Below are 25,193 nucleotides of genomic sequence, written 5' to 3'. Positions count from 1 at the left end.
AAGTCATTCACAATCATTTAGCATTTCTTCCATCCACCTCCTCCCATAGAATGTAACCTCCTTGGGGGCAGTTGGGTAGCTCAGTGGATTGAGAGCCAGGCCTAAGGACTGGAAGTCCTGGGTTCAAATCTAGCCTCAGATACTTCCTAGCTGTGTGACCCTGGGCAAGACACTTAACCCCCATTGCCTAGCCCTTACCACTCTTCTGTCTTGGAACCAATACATAGTATTAATTCTAAGATAGGAGATAAGGGTTAAAAAAAAAAAAGAATATAAGCGCCTTGAGGGTAGGGATGGTTTCATTTTTGTCTAGGTGTTCTCAGTGCCTAATACAGTGTTCAGCACATAGTAGGTGCTTAATAAATTCTTAATGATTGATAATTCAACATCAATTAAGCATCTACTATATGACAAACACTATGTCATACCCTTAGGGATGATAAAAGGTTTGGAAAAGGTCTGTTCCTTTAGGAATGGAGTTTACAGAGCATAACACAAACATCTAGTTCGAGAAAAAGATGCATATATTATTGTTCATTTGTTCAGTTATGTATCCAGCTCTTCATGTCCCTATGGACCACAGCATGCCAAGTCCTTCCATCCTCCGCCATCTCTCAGTCTAGCCAGGCTCATGTTCATTGTTTCCATGACAGTATCCATCCATCCATCCTCTCCTGTGCCCTTTTTTTGCCTTCGAACTTTCCCAACATCAGGGTCTTTTTCACTGTGTCCTATCATTTCATTTTGTGGCCCAAGCACTTAAGCTTCAGCTTTACTATACATCCACAAGTAATTGTGATATACAATAATATATGATAAATACATTAAGTCAATGCAAAACAACTTTGACATGGAGTTCAAGGGAAAAGGTATTGCCAATAGGGGAAAATGAGGAGGTGGCGCATGAGTTGGATGTTAAAGGATGGGTAAGAATTCAGTAGGGGAAGAGGGCAAAGGTACAGGTTCCAGGCAGAGCGAAGGGCATAAGTACACATCAGAGGTAGAAAGGCACCCAGGATCTTTAGGGAGCTCAGTAGTCCAGCTTGATCAGAGCACAGAACATTTGGCTAAGAGTAAACCTCTGAGATGGTCCAGAGAGATGAAAGGATGGATTTGAGAGAATCTATAAAAGTAATACGCGCAGAGCTTAACAGTTGATTTAATGCGATAATTAGAGAGAAAGAAAAAGGAAGCACTAAAGAAGATTCTTGTCACATCCTACCTGAGAATGGGTCAAGGTACACACTGCCCTGGGCATGAACAACGCTTGCTTAGAATAAGCCTAGGACCTGGACCTATGGTGAGCAAGACAAGCCACACTGGCATCAGGGCACCAAAATCCAGTGGCCTGAAAGGAATTTTTTTAAAGTAAAAGAGCAAAGTTTCAGGTCAAGGAATGAAAACTAGGAACCATAATGTGGAGCCCTAGGAAAGTAATAACTAGCATGTACCTAGTCTTTTAGGTCTGCAAAGCACTTTACTTATCTCATTTAAACCTCACAAAAATCCTAGAAGGAAACCCTTATTTATAGATGATGAATCTGAAGGTTAAGTGACTTGCTCAGGGTTGTAGATTTCATAAATGTCTGAACAGGATTAGAACTTGAGTCTTTCTGGCTCCAAAGCTTGTACTCTATCCACTATATCAGTTGTCTATATCAACTTATCTTTGAAAAGTCCTTGTCCTTCTTAGGACAACTGCTAGAGTTCCCCAACAGCCTCTCTCCCTCTCTAGACCTCCAACTGCACTCTCATAATCGCAGGTGAGATCTCTCTTGTGCCTTCCTAACTGAGATATGTTATTCAGACTGTGAATTCTAAAATTTGGAGATAACAAGCCTGGACTACTGGGTAAAGTGGTGCATTAACAGCAAGAGGTAGATCAGGAAAAGATGAATAGCTTTCTTTTTTTTAATACTATTCTTGTTTTTACCAACTACACATAATAACAAATTTCCACACAAGGTTTCCTAAGTTTTATGATGGATTTATCTCTTCCCCCTATTCTCTTCCACATCTCAGTGCTGGCAGGCAATTTGATCTGGGTTATACATACATTATCACGCAAAACACACTTCCATATTGTTCACTTTTGTAAAGTGAGTGTTCTTTTAAAACCAAAACCCCAAAACATAAACCCAAATAAACAACTGAAAAATCCTAGGCTTTCATCTGCATTCTGACTCCAACCATTCTTTCCCTGGAGAAGGACAGCATTCTTTGTCATAAGCCCCTCAGATTGGTCCTGGATCATTGTATGGCTGAGAATAGTTAAGTCTGTCATTCCACAATATTTCAGTTACTGTGTACAATGTTCTTCCGGTTCTGCTTATTTCACTCTGCATCAGTCCATGAAGGTCTTCCCAGCTCTTTCCGAAATCATCCTGTGCATCATTCCTTAGAGCACAAGAGTATTACATCACCATCACATACCATGATTTGTTCAGCCATTCCCCAATTGATGGGGATCCCCTCAATATCCAATTCTTTGCTACCACAAAAAGAGCAGCAATAAATACTTTTGTACAAGTAGATCCTTTCCCCCTTTTAAAAAATCTTTCCAGAACACAGACCTAGTAGTGGAATAGCCTTCTTTGGGGAGGAGAGGTGATTGGATTTTGTTCAGGACATGATGAGTTTGAGTTGACAGCTGGGCATCCAGGAGAAAATGTGCTATTATATATGTATATAAATGTGTGTGTATCAGCCTTCTCTGATAGATTTTAAATTATTTGTGAACAGGAATTGTTTCACTTTTTTCTTTGATCCTCAACACCTACTCATAGAACCCAATAAATGCTTGTTAATTGATTCATAGACTGTTTCCTGGCTCCTGAAATGGGGGGAAAAGGGGGAGAAGGTGTGCATCCTAGAGTTCCGAAGAGCTCCTCAGGCTATAGACCTCTACTCATCCCGTCCCAAGAGCTCCAGAGAAAAATCAGGAGTGGAGACACATATAGAGAATTGGGAGTGGAAGTTGTGAGAGTAAATGGCCTCTCCTAGAAAGACTGTGTTAGACAGAAAAAGAGAGGGCCAGAGAGACTGAGGGCCAATATTTAGTAGATGTGAGGAGTAAGAGGAGCCAGGGAAGAAGTGGCTAGCCAAGAAATGCCCTGGAGTGTGTGATGGCATGGAAGGGAAGGGAAGAGAAAGTTCTTAGAAGATGGAGATATTCAATAGCATCAAATACTTCAAAAAGCCCTGGGAGAATGAGGACCAAGAAAGGTCTCCAAGTTTTGGTGATTAGGAAGGAGGTCATTAGCAATCCTAGAGAGTACAATTGCAATGGAACAGGGAGGCTAGAAGCCAGACTGCAAGGATTTGAGCAGTATGTGGGTGGTAAGGAAGAAGACAGCAATGAATGCAGACTCTTCTTTTTAAAAAGTTTGGCTGTGGAAGGAAAGGGAGATGAAACACTAGCCTGAGGGAGTAGTGAGGTCTAAAGAAGGCCTTTTAAAAAAAAAAAATTAAGATTCTGAAAAACTAGAGCTTGCTTATAGGCAGAGGGAAAAGAACCAGTGCAAAGGGAGAAATTAAAGGTTGAAAAGAGCTTTCTGACTTTCATCATCTCAGTCCTGCACCCCAGGATGACTCTAATTTAGTGAAATCTTGATCTTTGTGAGATTCCATGAAAGCCTACACAGCTCCCCTGCAGCCCTAAAACCGCATCTCCTCTGGATTTCCCTAGGACGTATAGTGAAGGCAGAGACTAGGTGGCTCTCTGGTTACAGCTCTTGAGGGGTTACAGAAAAGCCTAGAAGTGGAGTGGGGTACAATTCCTCTTGCCAGCAAAGGGAAAGAAAAAGGTAGAAAACTGCCATTATCAAATGTCTATCAAATTGTCAGAGATTTTATTTTTTTAAGTACTCTTCCTAAGTCTACACAGTTCTTCTAGCAGTTAAATAGCAAAATGGATAGTCCTGGACTTGGAGTCAGGAAGACTTGGGTTCGAATCCTTTCTCCAACACTAACTGTGTGACCCTGGGCAAGTCACTTAATTTCTCTCATTCTCAGTCTCCTCATTTTTAAATTGGAAATAAAAACATCATCTTTCTTCCACGGTTGTCCATAAGGATCAAAAGAGATAATCTATGCAAAGTGCTTTGCAAATTTTTAAATGATATACAAATGTTAGCTATTATTATCATTATCATCATCATCATCATTATTATACCATTAGGGGATGAACAACACTTCACTCTAAAACATCGGCAGTGAATTTACCTGGTAATTTGCATCTTATTTGCCCTTAGTTTATTCAATGTCAACATCTCCTAAGCACTAGGTCTCTCCCTGGGAGGCAATGCCCCAAGGGGGGAAGTGGAGAACATAACACTTTTCTTCTCCCTCTACCTGTCAAGACCCTGGGAACCACTGCTGCAAATTGGGGGTGAAGAGAAAGGTGGGGGCCATGCAAGTATAGCAAGACTGAGTCACAATTCTGGCCAGGAAGCTTGCTAACCATAGTGATGGGAAGGAAGCACAAATAAATGGAGCCAAGTGGGGAGCAGAGTCAGGAAACGGCCAAATTCAAGTCTAGGATCTTCTCTTGGTGTCCAGTACATACAGCATGGTCAGCACTATGATATCATGGCCTAAATATTGGAAGATATGGGATGGAGACTTATCTGGCAGGCTTGTCCCTTCAATGAACACATTCTGTGTTGTAAGATTCCTTATAGCCCCTGAATTCTCTGAGTCTTCACTCTAAGAATCTTTCCAGCACTGGCATTGTATGTTCCAAGGGCTTGACATTCTTTGACTGCATTCTAAGAATCCTTCCAGGTTCAACATTGTATGTTCTAAAACTCCTTCTTGACATGCTATGATTCTGCATGCTAAGAATCTTTCCAGCTCTGACATTCTATGTTCCAAGGTCCCTTCCCATTCTGGCATTTCTATGATTCTACATTCTAAGAATTCTTCCCAGATTCAGTATCCTATGTTCTAAGGTGCCTTCCAGCTCTGATATTCTATGTTCCCACGTCTCTTCCTGCTCTGACATTCTATTCTAAGGTTCCTTTCAGCCTTGACACTCTCTGCTCTCTGATCTGATGTCCCTTTCAACTTTAAATCTTCTGGGAGAAGGGAAGGAATGGAATAGGCATACCTTACAGAATGCTGTGAAATAGGAAAAACTAGTCTTCAATAAAGCAGCCTTCCTTCCTTCTTTTCTTCCTTCCTTACTTCTTTCCTCCCTCCTTCCTTCCTTCCTTTCTTTCCTGCCTTTCTTCTTTTCTTCCTTCTTTCCTTTCTTCCTTCCTTACTTCTTTCCTCTCTCCCTTCCTCCCTCCCTCCCTCCCTCCCTCCCTCCCTCCCTTCCTTCCTTCCTCCCTCCCTCCCTCCCTTCCTTCCTTCCTTCCTTCCTTCCTTCCTTCCTTCCTTCCTTCCTTCCTTCCTTCCTTCCTTCCTTCCTTCCTTCCTTCCTTCTTTCCTTCTTTCCTTCCTTCCACCATTCCCCAGATTGTGTTTTCTAGTGCCTTTTGGTCCTACTCAAAATCTCACCGAGTCCCAGGGATCCCCACCCACCAGGAAATTCTCTCTGATACATACTGTTTTTCCATAGGATCATGGATTTAGAGCTGAAACGGCCCTTAGCGGTAAATAAGTCCAAACTCCTTCTTTTATAGGAGGATAACTAAGGCCCAGAATTGCACCAATAGTAAGTGCCTGAGGAAGGATTTTAACTGAAGTCTTCTCCATAATAAGCCTATATCTATTCCCTCAAACTCCCCAATCCTCATTATCATTTCCTAAGGATTGTGTTATTAAGAGATGATCTAATAAACTAATTCACACTGAGGTGTTAATGATTGTTATTGTTTTAATGTTTTCACTTCCCAGTATATTTTGCATCTTAAGGAAAGATGCTAATACATGAATCCAAAAGAGTAATTGGTCTTAGGAGTCTAGATGCCCCTGGACTTAACTGGACTCAGTTAGAGTGATAATTAATTCAAAAGGGCAGGATATGGCAACCCTCACGTGGCATGTAGGCAGCCTCCTACATATAAGGCTGCAACAAAATCTAGAGTTGTATATGAATATAATATGCACAACTATATCTGATTTTGATTGTGTGTGTGTATGTGTGTGTGTGTGTGTGTGTGTGTGTGTGTTGAGATTAGTTTGTTGGTTGAGAAGTAATTGTAGAATTCTGAATCTGGAGCTGTCAGAGGAGACTGTGAAAAATATAGAGAGAAATGCCTAGATTAGTGATGGTGAACCTGTGGCATGGGTCTAAAGATGGCATGCAGAGTGCTCTCTTTGGACAAGCAGGCTACCCTCCCTCCAACTCCCCACTCCCCAGAGATTATCACTAAAAAGGCAGAGAGACTTGGGTGGAGCTGCTCCCCTCCCTCTCTCCCCACCTGATGACATATTTTCACATCCTGCACCCCTCTGCCCAGCAGTCCAATGGGAGCGCATAGGGAGTGAGGTGGGCAACTTACAGGTGGCAGAGCTGGAGGGGAGCAGAGTGCTTGGGCCACTCCCCTCCCCCTCTCTACACACGCCTCTCACCACTTGCCCCTCTGCCCAGCAGCCCCATGAGATTGCTTCCTCCCTCTCCAGTCGGTCTGGGGGGGGGGGCTGCAGGACAGGGCACTCAGTCTAGGGGGTGAGGTGGGGACTGGGCCTGGCACTCTGTTGCTAAAAGGTTTGCCATCACTGGGCTAGATAGATTCCACTCCTAATTAGGGGTGAGCAGAAGGTATGGACCAGGAAGATATCAGGAGAGAAATGCCCACAGTGCTTTTTATAAAATCATACATATAGGAAAGGGACTTAAGACATCATTTAGCCCAAATCCTTTATTTTTTCATGGAGAAAACTAAGTCCACCCAAAAGAGCCAATCAATTTCCCCACAGATATATAGATAGTGAGAGAAATGAGATTTAAACTTCTGATCTTCTGATGCCAAGTCCAGTGAGCTTTCCCATGCAGCTGATTCCAAAAGAGAATGGGAGAAGGGGATCAGAGAATAAAGGACTTGGAGTTGGAAGGGAACTTAGAAACCAAAGAATCTAAACCAAGGTAGTTAAGTGACTTGCCGATGGTCACACAACTAACTTTTCTTTCTTTCTTTCTTTGTTTCTTTGTTTCTTTGTTTCTTTCTTTCTTTCTTTCTTTCTTTCTTTCTTTCTTTCTTTCTTTCCTTCTTTCCTTCTTTCTTTCTTTCTTTCTTTCTTCCTATAAAAGCCTTACCTTCCATCTTGGAGTCAATACTATGTATTGGCTCCAAGGCAGAAGAGTGGTAAGGGCTAGGCAATGGGGCTCAAGTGACTTCCAGGGTCACACAGCTGGGGAGTATCTGAAGATTTGAACCCAGGACCTCCCATCTCTAGGCCTGGCTCTCAATCCACTGAGCTACCCAGCTGCCCCCATACAACTAATTTCTGAGGCAGAATTTGACCCCAGATCTCCCTGACTCCTAAAACTAGTATACTATTCTCTATACACATGGTCTCTCAGGAAGTGAAAAAGAAGGAAACTGAGAAGCAGCATAGTTCACAGAACCCAGAATGTCAAGAACAGAGAAGACCTAAGAGCAATCATGATGCTGAGGAAATGGTATGTGCTTTATAGTTACGAGGTGAGCCTTTTTTCCCAGTGTCTCTGACTTTCTGTAACCCCATTTGGAGTTCTCCCAGCAAAAATACTGGAGTGGTTTGCCATTTGCTTCTCCAGCTCATTTTTACATATGGTGAAACTGAGGCAAACAGGGTCATGTGACTTTCCTAAGGTCACACAGGGAGTAAATATATGAAGTCAGATTTGAACTTGGAAAGGTGAGTCTTCCTGACTCCAGTTCTATCCACTGCATTTCCTAGCTGCCTTATTGTTGAGACACCTGGGTTCAAATCCTGGTTCTTCCAGTTACTTCCTGGGTGACTTGGGGCAAATCATTTAGCTATTCCTCTGGTTTCCAGTTTTCCCATGAATAAAATAGGAGAGTTGAATTCCTTCTAGGGTCCCTTCTACCTGTACTTCTATAATATATGAGCATAAAGAGGAATGTTAGAAATATTAATATAATGTCAGACCTGGAAGGGAGGACCTTGTCAAACAGACCACACTGGGGGAGTGTGTTCGGGGCTTCAATTGTGGGTACCATTATATGGAGTAGAAAGAATCCTGCTCTGAGAAGGCTCAGTAGAGCCGGGTCTTGAAGCTATTTAAATGATTTCATCTCTCATTTTTCTTATCTGCAAAATAGTGATGACAATATTTGTCCTCCCTGCTGGTTGGTCTCTGTGCCACAAGAGTCTGCATTCTCGTCCAGCCTCCACTCAAAAGTCAAATTGTTCTTCCCAAAGCACACCCAATGGCTTAATCAACCCAGTGGCTTCCTATCACCCTCAGGATCAAATTAAAAACCCTCTGTTTTTTGGCATTCAAAGCCCTTTCTAAGCCACATCCCTTATCTTTCCATCCTCTTCCTTACATCTCATGCCTTTCACCCCTCCCAGGTCCTCTGGAATCCAATGACACTGGCCTCCTTGCTGTTCCTCAAATAAGACTCCTGACTCCAGGCATTTTCCCTGGCTCTGCCTCCACCTAGGATGCTCTCTCTATCTCCATCTCCCCATTTTCCTGACTTCCTCTGAGCCTCAGCTAAAATCCCGCTTTCTTCTTCCAGCAACCTTTCTCGACATCCCCCCTCTTTAATTCTCCGAATGATCCCTGAATGTGGCTTGTCGTCCCCCCATTATAACACAAGCCCTTGAAAGCAGGGGTGGGGGCTGTCTCTTGCCTCTTGGGCTTAATACAGTTTCTGGCATAGAGCAGGTGCTGAGCAAATGTTTATTGACTGACTGACCTACCTGCTCTGAGGACAGCATTATAGAGAGAGATACAGATACACAAATAGATGTATGTGTTGTATGCATGCACACATGTGGCATGTTGTGTGTATACATACATGTTTGTTTGAACGTGTGTATACAAGCATGCATGAAATTGTGTTCATGCCTAGCTACATACACATATATGGTCGTATATAGTTGTATAGGTGCTAGTGTCATCATATATACATAGCTGCTATACATACAGTTCATATCTACATGTATTACGCATGTATGTTGTGGTTGTACATATATACACACACATTTTTATTAAGAACCTAGGATGTCAAAACTGGAGGGATCTAGGAGATTAACGCCCTTGTTCAACCTCCATTTTTTTTAAACTCTTACCTTTCTTCTTAGAATCAATACTGCATATTGGTATGGCAGAAGGGCAGGAAGGGCTAGGCAATGGGGGTTAAGTGACTTACCCAAAGTCATACAGCCAGGAAGTATCTGAGGTCACATTTGAACCCAGGACTTCCTGTCTCTTGGCCTGGCTCTCCATCCACCAAGCCACCCAGCTGCCCCCTCAACCTCCATTTAAAAAAAAACAAAAAACCCTTACATTCTGTCTTGGAATCAGTACTGCGTATTGGCAGAAGAGTGGTAAGGGCTAAGCAATGGGGCTTAAATGACTTGCCCAGGGTCACACAGCTGGGAAGTGTCTGAGGCCAGATTTGAACCTAGGACCTCCCATCTCTAAGCCTGGCTCTCCATCCACTGAGCCACGCAGCTGCCGCCCCAACCTCCATTTTTTAAAGAGAAAACAGACCCAGAGAAGAGACGTCTTTGCTCAATGACATCAATTTAATCATCAGAAAGAATAGGAAGAATCCAGATGTCTTGACTACCCTTCCCCAATCTTTCCTTCCCTTCCACCATGCTGCTTTCTGTTTAAATTCTCTCTTTCCTCAGACACACAGGTTTCTACACAAGCTTTAAGTTATTTTAGTGCTGCAATATGGCATCAGCAATTCCCTGGGTGCCCAGGCTCTTCATTACTGCCCCCAGCCCAGTCCCCAGCCTCCGTGCCCTCTGCAAGCATGCCACAAATTGTCACTGGCTCCTCTGGCCTCAGCCGCCTCTTGGTTTTCTGCCACTCTTGGTGCTCCCGAGCTGCCTCCCTCTATGGAGGCAGGTAAGGAGTCCCCATTCTAGACCTGCCATCCTCTGAGATCCAGGAGGGAGGAAGACATGCACCTTCTCTCCAGACCTTGCCCCCTGCCCTCTTCCCACAGAGAAGCCCCCAGAGGCAACGGAACGCACAACAAAGGAGAGGGCAGAGGTCAGGGTCCAGAAAATAAAACAGTGTTTTACAAGCTAATTTTCCCCACAATTGTCATGTAAAAAATTAATAGCATCCCCAAATTCTGATTCAAGATCCCAACAGGAATAGAATCTCTTGGGGCAGCTGGGTAGCTCAGTGGATGGAGAGCCAGGCCCAGAGACAGGAGATCCTGGGTTCAAATCTTACCTCAGACACTTCCCAGCTGTGTGAGCCTGGGCAAGTCACTTGACCCCCATTGCCTAGCCCTTACCACTCTTCTGCCTTGGAGCCAACACACAGTACTGACTCCAAGACGGAAGGTAAGGGTTTAAAAAAAAAAAGGAATGGAATCTCTCTGGGATAGGTGGAAGGGGAGGGAGTGATGTCAAGGAAATTTGCAGCAAACAAAAATTGTTCATTCCACCAGGCACAACAAGCCCTTGTTAACAGATACACATCACCTTCATGGACATCTCCTCCTGAAATCTCCATTCATCTTAGAGCAAAAGGGTTGCCATGGGACATAGTTTGGGGAAATTGGGTTAGTGGACAGAACACTGAATTTGGTTTAGGAAACCAGGATTCAGGTTCTGATTGTTACTCGTCGTGTGACTGTGGGCAAATCGATCCCCTTTTCTGAGTTTTAATTTCTTCATCTTTAAAATGGGAATAATGGGAGCAGCTGGATGGCTGAGTGGATTGAGAGTCAGGCTTAGAGATGGGAGGTCCTAGGATCTGGCCTCAGACATTTCTTAGCTGTGTGACCCTGGGCAAGTCACTTGACCCCCATTGCCTGGCTGTTACTACTCTACTATTGATTCTAAGATGGAAGGTAAGGGTATAAAATATAAAATAAAATAAAGTAAAATGGGAATAATGGGGGCAGCTGGGTGGCTCAGTGGATTGAGAGCCAGGCCCAGAGACAGGGGATCCTAGGTTCAAATCTGGCTTCAGACACTTCCTAGCTGTGTGACCCTGGGCAAGTCACCTGACCCCCATTGCCTAGCTCTTACTACTTTTCTACCTTGGAACCAATACATAAAATTGATTCTAAGATGGAAGGTAAGGGTTTAAAGACTAAATAAAAATGGAAATAATAATGCTTGACTGTTATGATTAGTTTATATGTAGTTCTTGTACTGCCTGCCTCACAGGGTTATGGTAAGGAAGGCCCTTTGCCAATGACCAGTAGCTAACCTTATTGTGATTTTTTGATTAAGATGTTTATTTCCAGGGAACTGGGACTGGGTTGAGTTTTCCTCTCCTTCCCCACCCCCACCATCAAGGACGGTGCTCCACTGCTGAGTCCTCCAGGGACTACTTCAAATCAAATTTGTTTCCACAGGTGCTTTCCGAGGGGTATGCAAGAAAATTGACCATTTCCCTGAAGATGCAGACTATGAACAAGACACAGCTGAGTATCTGCTAAGTAAGTCTCTTCATTCCCCTATTTTTACTAGGAAGACAGGAGTGGAAGATATGTCTCTGGGCATCTGAGGCTGAGGGTACCACAGTCCCCCTTCCATAGTCTAGGTAGTTGGAACAGAAATGGTTTGCTCTAGGAGAAAGAGGGCTGGATTTGTAGTCAGAGAATCCTGAGTTCAAATCCTGTCTCTTCCACTTCTTGGGTGACCTCTTTAGGACTCAGTTTCCTCTTTTGTAAAATGATGGCCTCTAAGGTACCATTTGGCTCTAAATTTATCCTAGGACTTAAACAGATGACCTTAGATCATAGAATATTAGATAGAAAAGTGCATGCTGAGCCCAGGGGAAAAAAAACAGCTGATAGTCCAGGCTAGAATACAAAATTCATGAAGGAGAGTAATGCAAAATAAGGCTAGAAAAGTCATCTGAAGCCAGTGGTAGGGCAGCTTTAAACACCAGGTTACAGAAATTGTATTTACCCCACAAGCAATAGGGAATTCTTTAACACTTTTGAGTAGGCCAGTAAAGTCAGATCTTACCAGGCTAGGATGGTTTCTTGTGTATGGATCTAGCAAAGGGCTCTGCTGTCATCTGATCCTCAACCTAGCAAACTCTAGAGGAGCTCATCAATAGAAGGCTGAGCAGCATAGGATGAATCTTTGGGCCATGTGAACTCATGAAAACCATCTTCTAAGTGGGTTAAACACAGATCATAGAATATTAGGGCTGGAAGAATCCTTCAGGAATCAAATATATAATATTATAACTGGAAGTAACCTTAGAATATAGAATATTACAAGTGGAAGAAACCTCTTAGTTCATCAATCCATTTTTCAGTTAAAAAAATTGAAGCTAAAAAATGATTTGCCCAAACTAGGTCTCTTAGTCTCCAGATTCCTAGTTCAAAAGTCTATATCAATAATGTATATTATGTGGACTTCTCTACTAGCAGCAATGTAATGATCCAGGACAATTCTGAGGGACTTATAAGAAAGAACGCTAACCACATCCAGAGGAAGAACTGTGGGAGTAGAAACACAGAAGAAAAACAATTGCTTGATCACATGGTTCGATGGGGATATGATTGGGGATGTAGACTCTAAATGATCACCCTAGTGCAAATATCAATAATATGGAAACAGGTCTTGATCAATGACACATGTAAAACCCAGTGGAATTGCATGTCAGCTATGGGAGAGGGTGGGGAGGAGAAGGAAAGAATATGAATCATGTAACCATGGAAAATGTTTCTAAATTAATTAATTAATTTTAAATTTCCAAATTAAAAAAAAATCCATGGATTGAGAGTCAGGTTTAGAGATGGGAGGTACTGGGTTCAAATGTGGCCTCAGATACTTCCTAGCTTGGTGGCCCTGAAAAAGTCTCTTAACCCCCATTGTCTAGCCTATCCCACTTTTCTGCTTTAGAACCAACACACAGTATTTATTCTAAGGTGAAAGGTAAGGGCTTAAAAAACAATAATTTATCTTATGCTATATCAAAACTTTACCTTTGTTTCAGTTTTACTTAAGAGAGAACTGGCTTATGGCACAGCCTCCCGGCTTATAAGATATAGAATTGAGAGCTACAGGTTAGTGGCAGTGGTAAGAGTAGCAAAACATATGTCATGGCTGTGGTCTCTTTGGCTTTCTGCCAATAAATCGTGATCCCCTACAAAAAAGATGTGATTAAAATATGCCCAGAAAGAGCTCTGTACTCAGTCAAGACATTCTAGCACCATCATGACTTACTAGGTGACCTTGGGCAAGTCACATCATTTTTTGAAGCTTAGTTCCTTCTGTAAATGAAAAGGCTCCAAGGTTCCTTCTGCCTCTGCTATTCTATGTTCTAAGTACTAAGGTCCTTCTTACCTCTAACACCATGTTCTCTGACCAGGAAAGTCCTAAAGCTTCCCTTGACCTTGGATTCAGTGTTGTTCAGTTCCCATAGTCAGGAGCTTCTACTTCGTATCCAACCGGCCTCAGATCTCTGGCTCGGGGATTTCCCCCAGTTCTCCCGTCCACCACTTAACACTCACAGACCATTAGGTGCCAGTGGACCTGCTGAACTGTCTCTTCCACGTCTCTCAGTCTTTTTCCTTACATGGCTTCTTTTGATTTCCAAGAGCAAATCAAGACAGGTAATTGTTTCTTGACTTCATCAATTACTGTGGATTTCCCTCAAAAAGTGTTCCTTTCATTTTTAATCACCGGAATTAGATGATCACAGGAGAGGTAAATAGGTGTGTGATTTTTTAAATAGTCTAATAAGGATTCAGACCTGAGTCATTTAAATGGAAGACAGTAGTTATAGCAAAAGAGTAGATCGTGGAATTAATTACCCTTCACCCTCATTTTCAAAGCAGGAACCATAGCAAGTTCAATTAAAGGAGCCTGAGAAAACATCTGGTCCCCTAGTTCTTATTAAACGCTCTTAGTGTTTTAAGAACAAGCTCTAGGTGAGTTTACAGTGTGATTGACATGGTGATCAAAAAGTTCCTGTGACCTTAGTGGCAATAGCAGGTAACACAAGATAGTGGAGCAGGGGAACTGGAATCAGAGGACCCCGGTTCAAGTCTGCCATTTTTCACCTGCGTGATCTCTAGCAAGAAATTTCACCTCCCTAAGCCACAGTTTCCCCAGCTGAAAATGAGAGGATTGTACTAGCTAGCCTCCAAAATCTTTTCTAGCTCCAAATATATGATAGTGTGACTTAATAAAAGCATGGTTTGCAAAACAAAGGATCTGGGACTTCCTCTGAGATCTCTTACAATTCTGACATTCTGTGGTTCTTGAGTACAGTATGCCCATGGCAGCTAAGGAAATTGAAGGAAAGTGAAGGGATTGGAGCAGCAAGTGGTGCTGGGAATTCAGTGAACCACATTGACTCTATCGCATGACTGAGTGCAATTCTGGAGTGAGCTCAGTTCTCCTTCTATTCAATTATGGGTCTAGTACAATTTTTATCTTGTAGAAAAACTCTATTTAATTGTGGGAATTGGAAGAAAACGTTATTGTATTTTTTAAGCTAGTCCTAAAATGCTGAGAAGTTGGATCACCTCTATTTGCTGCTTAGAGACCCTTAACTAAAGACCGAGGTTATGCTGCTCAGAAAGCCAATCAGACCCAAAGACTGATGCCAGGAGTTTTCTTACAGTTATACATCTCCAGCAATCCAATCTTATCTGAAAACTGGTCCCATGCTAATCAGTCATCGTTCCATATTCCTTTGATTATTTATAGACACATGAGGTGAGCGGAACACCTATTTTTCTGATCAGAGAACTGCACTTGTTTACTGTCCCGTTCCAACTTAGAAAATAAATCCCTAATCTTTCCTCTAATTAGGCATCAGATTACCTACTGTTGTTCCCTGATTGTTTTCTTTTTATTATTTGATCAACTTGATTGTTTTTAATGTATAAAATCTACCTTACCCTATATTAGGGGTCCAGCCCTAATCTGAGGAGGGAGCCTGGTCTCGATTTATTAGGCAATTGGCATATATTACTTAATAAATTGAAATGCTTGGAAGCTCCAACCTGTGTTTCCTTGTTTGGTTCATCTTTCACCTGCCACACAGCAAGGGCATTGGATTAAAAATCATGTGTCCCGGATTCAACAGTTGTATGACAAAAGCCTCAAGTATTTTCTAACAAGTTGTGAGTTTAAAGCACTTTCTATATTCATTATCTCACTTGGGCCTGTAGGCTCACAATGGGATTATTCCCATTTTCTAAAGTTGAAGAAAACTGAGACTCAAAGAAGATAAATAACTTGCCTAAAGTTGTACAGCTAATCATTAATAGATGTAAGAGAGATCCTAGACACAGTCATAAGATTATAAATCTAGAAATGAAAGGGATCCAAGAGCTTATCTAGGTTAGGATTCTTTCATCCCCTATATTGCCTTCTTCCAGTCATTTTGAATAATTAATGAGATTTCTCTAATTAGGAAAAGAAAAGAAAAAGAAAATGGAAAAAAGAAAGAAAAGAAAAAACTTAAACTGGAGAGCTAGTAAATATACCTACAACACCAGGCAATTTATTGAAATGCAAACAGGAACCAGGATCAAAATGCCCAGAACTGACCCTTCCTCCAACTCTACCACCCCTAGTCTCCAGTGTCTGGTCCCACGCCAATGGGGCACAGATCAAGTGCTTATGAACACAACAGGACCCTATGCAAGATACTATTACTTCAGTGGCCCCAAAAGTAGTTACTATATGTAACTATAGGGAGCATAATCTCCAGAAATCCCTGGATGGTGAGAGCTATAAAGCTAACAAAAAGAAGAGACGAATCCATACCCCAAGGGCTGTGCTGAATCGATCATTCTGGAGCCAACTGAGATTTTTCATCCTACTGGCTAAGCACCAAATAGTCAATCCAATTCAGTTCCTGAAACAGTCTAAATAACCAGATGTGAGCTGTCTGAGAGACCAAATTGGATCAAACATTTTGGGAATCAATCATTTCTTTGGCGCTCAGCCACAGCATCCAAAAAAGATCCCCTAATCAACAGGAAAATGGCTAATTCAAAACTCACCTCCAAGAGACCTTCCCTGATTAATCCTATCCTGTTCCCATTACCCTTTCACTCCCTGTCCCCTTGGTGCTTGCATAGTCATTAGATGGGGAGGAGGGAAAGGGAGAAAGAAGGAGTTTGCATATGCCAAAGTGGATTGTCAGTTTCCTGAGTGATGGACTATGTGTCCATCTTTTTTTTCCAACCTATTCCATTGTGCCCAGGATAGGGTTTAATACTCAGGAAATCGCCAACTCAGAAGAGATCTCAGAGATCATCTTACCCTTCTCCTGCCTGAGAATATCTCTCTGCAATATCTTCAATGAGTGGTCAACTTCCATTTGAACATATTTCCTGATGAAGAGCTCAGTATCTACCCAATCAGATTGCTTCATATTAGGCACCTTGGATGCTTAGAAAGTCCTATTCTTTTAGTTAGGACTCAAATTTGGCTTCTCTTTAACTCCATGTAGAGCAGCAAGATGGAGCAATGGATAGAGCAAAGGTAGACTGCTCAAATCCAGCCTCATACATTTACTAGCTGTGTGACCATGAACATATACCTCAGTTTCCCTTTCTGTAAGAGGAACTGGAGAAGGAAATGACAAACCACTCCAGTATCTTTGCCAAGAAAACCCAAATGGAGTCAGGCAGAATCAGAAAAGACAAAAAAAAATGACTGTTGCACTGTTAGCAAAAGAGAGACATGGGAGGAGCAAAGTTTATTCCAAAGACAGAATAACCAATTAGATAGCTTTTCCAAGAGCCCCTCCAAACAAAAAATGTTTTGGTTCCAAGGGTTTCCTTCTGGACAGCTTCGGTTGGCCAGAGTGAATGTCTGATGTAAAACACAACTATTTCTACAGATTTCCCCAAAGAGATTTGTTTGTTCAAACAAAGCCAGCCTCCCCAAGGGGCAGGAGAAACACAAGTGAAAGCCCACAGGAGTAGAAGCCTGGAATTATTGGGCTCAAAAGAGCCAGAAAGATCAAGAAACCAGAGAGATTTTCCTCTTTCTTTGTTCCCAAAGGCACAGCCCAAACCAATAATTACAGCTGATTTGTAACCAGGTTAGAAGTCTGACAGTGCAGACTTCTCCTCAAGCAGGAATAGACTGATTGACCTCTGAGGTCCCTTCAAATCTGAGATTCTATATAGCATGGTCCTCTTTGCTACTCGTAGACTTTACCCTAGAATATGTAGGATTACCATACAGGTAATTAATATACAGTTATTACTGAGACAGCAAGGTAGTTCAGTGGCTAGAGCATGACCTAGAGTCAGGGTTAAATCCAACCATTGACACTTTCTTACTGTGTGACCCTGGACAAGTCATTTAACCTCTACTTGCTTCAATTTCTTCCTCTGTAAAATGGGAGTAATAATAATATCTACCTCCCAGGGTTGTTGGGAGAATCAAATGAGATAACTGCCCGGCTCGAGCACCATATAAATGTTAGCCATTGTCATTGTTATTATTATTATTATTATTATTATTACTAATAACAAAGTGTACTATTATTAAGACTAATGGGTAGTCATTACAAAGTGGCAGATTTTATCTCATCTTAAAAGAGAATTGCCTGATAATTTGATTTGTCCCATAAAAGGAGAGAAGCTTTGAGAGGTAGTGAGTTCTCTATTTTGGAATACCTCCAAGCAGAGAGGCTTGATAACGATTTGTCAGGAAGTCTTAGAGGAAACTCATGGAGGGGTTGACCTCTAAGATGACTCTGTGTCTGAGGCACTTTCTTTCCTTTTTCTCGTATTTATTCTCACATCTCCCTTGAACTCAACCAGCCTTTTTCCGGTCAACTCACTTCTTTGACACCACCAAGGCTGTGATACAATCTCTGCCCTTTCAGGATTATAATACCACACCTGTCCTTCTCTTAAACATTTATACTCTCCTTTTATTACAATCAAGTCCTCGCCTTTCTTCCCTACTAAACTATTATTTCCTTGAAGGCAGAAGTCACAGGTTCTCCATATCCCAGTGCTTATCCCAGGACCTCCACAACACCAGGTGCTGGTTAAACTGGTTGAATTGACCTGAAAAGGCAGGGACTGAGGCAATGCAATAGCACGGTGCTATCATGCAAAGAACATGGACTTGGGATCCAAGATCCCCAGGGTCAGTATCTCAACTCTCATACATACCATTTGCTTTACCTTGGGCAAGTCACTTCATTTCTCTGGTCCTCAGTTTTCTCATCTACAAAATGGGAATAATAATATAATAACATGTGAGAGGCAGGGCATTACAATAACTAGCGAGCTGTCCCAAGAGTCAGAAGACTGGAGTATCCAAGCCCTGACTCTCTCTGGGAAAAGATGTCCATACAACCATTACTCGTAAGACTCCAATGCCACCATTTTACAACTTGGCCCATTCAGTACTATCATATCCTGAAGAAAACAAGAACAAGCTAGGTGATGATATGGATGAACTTTGAGTCAAGAGAACCTGAGTTCAGATTTTGCCTCAGACACTATGTGGCCACAGGCAAGTTACTTGATCTTTCTGTACCTCAATTTCCCCATTTGTAAAGGAGGGATAGTAATAGCACCAACTTCACAGGTTTGGTGGGAGGATCCAGTGGGTTAATATATGAGTAGTACTTTGCAGAATTAGAAGCACTATATAAACACTAGTTATTATTAAAATATTCGCTAGCTGTACAACTCTAAGCAAGTCACTTAACCTCTCAACATCCTAAATAACCCTCTAAGACTAGAATTCTCTGCCTCCTCCTTTCTGCCTTTTGGCATCCTTCAGATCCCAACTAAAATCTCACCTTCTTTAAGAAGCCTTTCCTGATCCCCCTTAATAATAGTATCTTCCCTGTATCCATAATCCCCAATTTATTCAGAATAGAACTTGTTTGTATAGAGGTGTTTGCATGTTGTTTTTCCCATTCCTCAAGAGCAGGGATGGTTTTTGTTATTCCTCGGAACCCCAAAGCTTAGCACAGAGGTTGGTATAGTATTTTGGTTATTTCACTTGTGGGCAATCCTTCCTGACCTCACTTGGGTTTTCTGGGCAAAGATGCAGGAATAGTATGCTATTTCCTTCTCTAACTCATTTTATAAATGAGGAAATAGGGTTAAGTGACTTGCCCAGGATCACACAGCTAATAAGTTTTCAACTCAAGAAGATGAATCTTCCTAACTCTTAAGTCTTATACCATCTAACTACCCCCTGATATAGTATAGGCATTTAATAAATTACTTAACTAAGACTAAGTTTACCAAAAAGGTACCAATATGCTCTATGGATAAAGTCCCAAAAGGAGGACTACTAATGAAATCACAGATCTGGGACCAAGAAAGAAAGAAAGAAAATACTTGCACTCCCTGCCTCACGAGATTCTTTAATAAGGTTCTTTTAAAAAGTTTAATGATTGTTCAAATCTGGCCTCAGATACTTCCTAGCTGTGTGACCCTGGGCAAGTCACTTAACCCCCATTGCCTAACTCTTACCACTCTTCTGCCTTAGAACCAATACCCAGTATTGATTCCAAGACAGAAGGAAGGTAAGGGTTTAAAAAAATTGATTATCATAGAAGTCTAAATTATTTAATATCTTATCATATGTTTTCTTCCCTTTCTCAGAGCCTAGTTCAGATTTTTGCACATGGTAGGTGCTTAATAAATGGTCTTGGATTTAAAAGAACTGAATTTCTAGTGAGAGTTCCTGTGCTCTTGAATCCTGACCCTTCCCAGTTGCTCAGTAGCTCCATCATCTAGATGGAGTTTAAGAGTTCAGCTACATGGCTTGCTCTAATCTTTTACTGCTTCCTCCCCATGCACAGGAGCTGTGAGAGCATCCAGTGTCTTTCCTATCCTCAGTGTGGGACTGCTATTCTTTGGAGGTCTATGCGTGGCAGCAAGCGAGTTCTACAAAAGCAGGCACAATGTCATTCTCAGTGCAGGGATCTTTTTTGTATCTGCAGGTAAGTTCTAGCATCCACCCCAGGCACTGAGGGAGCCAAGGAGCATCCTCACTTATGAGGGGCGCCTCAGGCCCAATGAGGCAGAGCTCACTCACTAAAACACAGCCTCAACTGGGAGGCAGAAAAATGTGGTAAATGGAGACCTACACTAGGTGTCAGAAGTGCTGGGTTCAAATTGCACTGTGGCATTAGCCACACAACCTTGGGAAAGTCATTTAATCCTGAGCCAGTTTCCTCAAACAATGAAGGAATTGGATAAGATGATCATTGTTCTTGGCAGCTTAAAAACCCCATGAACTGGGGACCAGCTAGGTAGATTTGGACTGAGTGGATTGTGAACAGATTGAGAGCCAGACCTATAGACACAGGGGCTCCAAGACTCAAATTTAGCCTCAGACACTTCCTAGCTATGTGATCCTGGGCAAGTCATTTAACTGCCATTGCCTAGCCCTTACTGCTCTTTGGCCTTGGATCTAATCCATAGTATTGTTTTTAAGATGGACAGTAAGGGTTTTAAAAAAAGACTTCATGAGTCATCCTTTTAGGACAGTGTGGGGAACCTTTTTTTCCCTAACAAAGACCAAAGATTCACAGGGGAAAAAATCCAATTTAGGGTTTCATATAGAAATCAACATAATTTAGTGGGGGGGGGGGGTTTCCCCTAGGGAAACATAAAACATCCAGCTTATTTGACAAATATAAGAAATACACACACACACACACACACACACACACACACACACACACACACACACACACACACTTTTGGCCCAAAGAGTTTCTAAGGGTGAGCCAAAGCATAAGATCTGAAGAATAAAGGGGATGGATAAGGGGAATGGTAATATAGGAGGTAGAGAAAAAAGGAAAAGAGAAAGAATGGCAAAGGGGAAGACGAGGAAAGACAGAGACACAGGGAGGAAGAGAAGACAGAAAAGGAATGACAGGTTGTTCGGTTGTTCTTGAGATAAATGTTAGTGGAAGGTCATCCCTTGCTGTTGACTCATCTGTAGATGTCTTAGGGCATGTTATTCATTAACTGATTAACCATTTTTCTTCACTTGTTCTAATGTATATATCTTTAGAGGATCTAACCCAAACAGAATAATCCCAACAGCATGTCAAGAAGGAAACCATACTCAGCTGAAGCAACAATGATCAGAGCAAGATGGCACCTAGAAGTCAAAATAATGTCAAACCATGGGGCTGCATTTTGCCCTAGGCTAAAGACTCTACAACATTATACTAAGACATGGCAACCTAATCAGGCTTACTGATTCTGAAGAGCTTTAAAGAAAGGAGTGAAGGTTGAGGGTCTTTGGATCCCTCATTTGGGGAATTCTGGGTCATTACATTCATAATGTTCAAAATAATGAGAAAATAAGCAACTCTCATTACCCACATATGGTAGCAAGAAAGCTGAGAATCAAAAGACCTGTATTTTTTATCTTGCCTTGACTAATTGTATGATGTTGGGCAAATCATTTCCCTTTTCCTAGCCTCAGTTTTCTCCTCTGTGAAACGAAGGAACTCAACTACACACTACCACAAGTCACTTCTTTGGAGCTTCAGAGGTCTGACTAGAAAAATATGGGTCCAGCTAGATCTCTAAGGAATCCTTCCAGATTTAAGATTCTTTTTCTATGTTCTAATGTTCCCATCAGCTCTTCCAGGCTATCACCCTATACAAGCCTAGGAAATATAAGGAGGTATCAGCACTCCTGAGCTGACATTCTTATGATTTCTGCCTATTAAATTTTCCAGGGAGATACCTATGCAAAAGCATTGTCAGTCCAAAATTCAAATCTTCCATATTTAGATTAAACATAGACATATGGGAAACATTTATCAGTATAAGAAATAGTACACTTTGTTCTTTGGGATCATTGTGACTTCTGCACTCCTCAAAGCCCTGGACTCCAGACTTGAAGCATTTTCCTCTTCATGTGTTCTTTTGGCAGAGTCTCTCTCATTGCCACATGATTACAGGCAGCCAGAACACTCACATAATACCAAAGCTAGAGCAAGCCAGCGAAAATAAGACTGTCAGACCTAGAAGGGACCCTAGAAATTGCCTAGCCTAACCCCTTCACTTTATTAATGAGAAATCTAGGAAACAAAAAGAAGAAACTCATTAAAGATCATATAAACGGTTGATGGCAAAGGCATCCAAGAATGGAAAGAATACTGGATTTGGAATCAGATGACATGGGTTCAAATCATTTTTCTGGCTTTTAATACTTGTATTTCCATGAGCAAGTCACAGTCTCTCTCTGGGCCTTAGTTTTCTCATCTATGAAATGAGGAAATTAGAAGAGATTATTTCAAAGGCCCCTCTTTTGCCCCCCACCACTCTAAATTGATAATACTATGGTACCAAATACAGTCATCTTTCCAATCAGTAATAATCTTGACTTAGGGGAACTCAACTTACAAACAACCATAAAAAGCACAGACATCAAGTGGCATTCAAGTCTGGAATTCTTGCTAGCAGATGAATAACTGTGTTTATTCCTCATTTCACAATACCTGGGGGAGGGAGATAAGAAAGGGAACTTTTTTACCAAAAAAGGAACCTTTGGAGGATTGAGGATTCTCTCTTTCTCTCTCTCTCTCTCTCTCTCTCTCTCTCTCTCTCTCTCTCTCTCTCTCTCTCTCTCTCTCTCTCTCTCTCTCTCTCTCTCTCTCCCCCCCCACATACACAAACACACACACACACAGAGTCACTTGACCCCAATGTCACCCAGAGACCAGAGAGGTATGTCCTCAGTTAGGACAATGGATATGCTGTCCCTAGGAAAGTGTGACACAGGGTACAAAACAAGTGGATTTATGGGTTAAGTAGACCTCCCTCAAGCTGGCCAAAGAGTCCAATTAGTAGGTATAATGTTGATTCTATAGGCAAATGCCTTCTGAGTTCCACAGAGCCATTAAACATAAACTTTTTGGAACACAGCTTGGTGTAAAACAAACAGATTGGGTACGACAGAGAGTACCCTGGTCTCTGAATCAGGAGGACCTGGCTTTGAATCTAGGTTTGGCTACTTGTGTTCCATGACTAAACCTGTTATTTCCCTGTGGACCTCTCTTCACCCATAAAAATAAAGGAGCTTGGTCTAGATGATCTCTAAGGTAAGAAATTCCAGCTCTCATGTTCTAAGTCATTTCCCAACACTTGGGGCCCCCAAAATATACTGACCCTCCCAAAAATTACCCTACATAAATATTAGTCCAAGGAAATAGGGATTTAGAACACCATCAAAAAGGGGGGTGATTAGGGAAATTTGGAAGGCAAATAAAGAAAACTAAACCTATTTTCATACTTAAAAATACCTCATGTAATAAGTATTTTGATAGATGCATGATTTTATATTTAATTTCAATGGAGAAATGTTACTAGCATCAACACTTTCTCATATTAAAGGAGAAAGTTTGGGAAATGCTTTTCTAAGGCCATAATGCTCTATGATCTGTATTCTTCAGGTCCTGTCTGCTAACCTAGCAGAGTATATATTCCTTGAGGGCAGATTCTTTATCTTGTCCTAAGCATAAAACAGTGTCTTGCACCTAACTGATGCTTAATAAATGTTTGTTGAATTAATCTTCTATGTTCTATCCTCTTTTCCTATTCTAACCGTCTCTGATTCTGTTATTTGCAGTGCTTCCCATGAGACAGACCATTCGAGGATTTACAGAAGCATTACTTTTACAGAAGCATTTGTAACTTGCTAGTAGCAGTACCTAGGTCTCTGGTCCTTCTCTCAACAGACATACTATAAATGTTTCATCGTTAAGTTTAGCAAGGGTACTTCTGTTTCCTATAAAAAGGCACATTTTTTTGTTCCTTTCTCTTAGGGTTAAGTAACATCATCGGGATTATAGTTTATATCTCAGCAAATGCTGGAGACCCTGGCCAAAGTGACTCCAAAAAAAGTTACTCCTACGGCTGGTCCTTTTATTTCGGAGCCTTATCTTTCATCATCGCAGAAATCGTGGGTGTCATCGCTGTGCATATCTACATTGAGAAGCACAGGCAGATCCGTGCCAAGTCACATTCTGAGTTGCTGAAGAAATCCACCTTTGCCCGCCTCCCACCCTACAGGTACAGGTTCCGGAGGCGATCCAGCTCCCGGTCCACAGAACCCTGCTCCCGAGACCTGTCCCCTATCAGCAAAGGCTTCCACACCATCCCTTCCACTGACATCTCCATGTTCACCCTCTCCCGGGACCCCTCCAAGGTCACAATGGGGACCCTCCTCAACTCCGATCGAGACCATACTTTTTTACAGCTCCACAACTCCATTCCCAAAGAGTTCAAGGAGTCGCTGCACAATAACCCTGCCAACAGGCGCACCACACCTGTCTGAGTGGACCTTGGCCCTCTGTCCTCTGCCCAGTCTTTCCCATGCCCAGTGCAGCCTTTGGGGAAAGTGTACAGAGGTATCTGTCAGATTGCATGGCATAGTCCCCGTGATGGTATTACCAGTGAAACCCTTGTTTATAAAGAATAAAACCAAATGGGCCTCAGCCCTCCCCTACCCCAGTCTTTATTCCTCTGCCCTCCTTTCTGAGACACTTTCCCTTTCTGAGGTCCCAGCCTGAAAGCCAGCCCTACATGACCAATCAGTGTCTGGGTCTCTCAGTGCCAGATGTTCCCTCCTCTATCTTCATTGGCTGGAAAGATCTTGGCTTTCTTTCCTCCTTCATCAGAAAGGGCCTGGAGGAGTCCCAAATGGATTGGGTGAGGGCTCCACTAATCATGTGAATAGGTGTACATCCCTATCATCCATCCACACTGAGCCTCTGCAGATCCAGTGACTCGGGAGTCCCGCCCCAGGGGGAATCATTAACCTGATAGTTACATGTTACAAGAAATTGCCTAGAAATCAAGAGCGTCCAAGCACTGACACGGTAATGTCATGAGCGCTTGTGTTATTAAAAACGTTGCCTTGTTGTAACCGATTGAACTGGAGGTGTTCTGTTTCTTCCTTGTCTTTGCTGAACTAGTTGTCCTCTGGAGCTGGGGGCCCCGACATTCTGAAGCTGAGCGCCTGCCGTCCACCTAACACATTGTGCTTAGCCTGATAGATCTATGGCGTTCTATTCAATAATAAACCTCTCCATGTGTCGAAAATTTTCTCTGCTATGTACAGGGACCTATCCTACGTCC

At 42.1% G+C, this 25,193-nt stretch overlaps 1 protein-coding gene across 1 annotated transcript in view; it reads left to right on the top strand.

The window, feature by feature from the left end:
• The window catches only part of CACNG3 (calcium voltage-gated channel auxiliary subunit gamma 3), a 133,846-nt gene extending 108,861 nt beyond the window's left edge, over positions 1-24,985 (top strand). The window contains exons 3-5 of the mRNA XM_007499047.2: positions 11,463-11,546; positions 19,886-20,026; positions 23,879-24,985. Coding sequence (XP_007499109.1) covers positions 11,463-11,546; positions 19,886-20,026; positions 23,879-24,390 — 737 coding nt within the window. The 3' untranslated portion in view covers positions 24,391-24,985. The remainder of the gene's footprint in view (positions 1-11,462; positions 11,547-19,885; positions 20,027-23,878) is intronic.
• The last annotated feature ends 208 nt before the right edge of the window (positions 24,986-25,193 follow it).

The sequence above is a fragment of the Monodelphis domestica genome, chromosome 7, assembly GCF_027887165.1.
Source record: "Monodelphis domestica isolate mMonDom1 chromosome 7, mMonDom1.pri, whole genome shotgun sequence".
NCBI classification, from domain to species: Eukaryota; Metazoa; Chordata; class Mammalia; order Didelphimorphia; family Didelphidae; genus Monodelphis; species Monodelphis domestica.
Note: the sequence above shows the minus strand (reverse complement) of the source record. Positions and strands in the feature narration are given on the sequence as shown.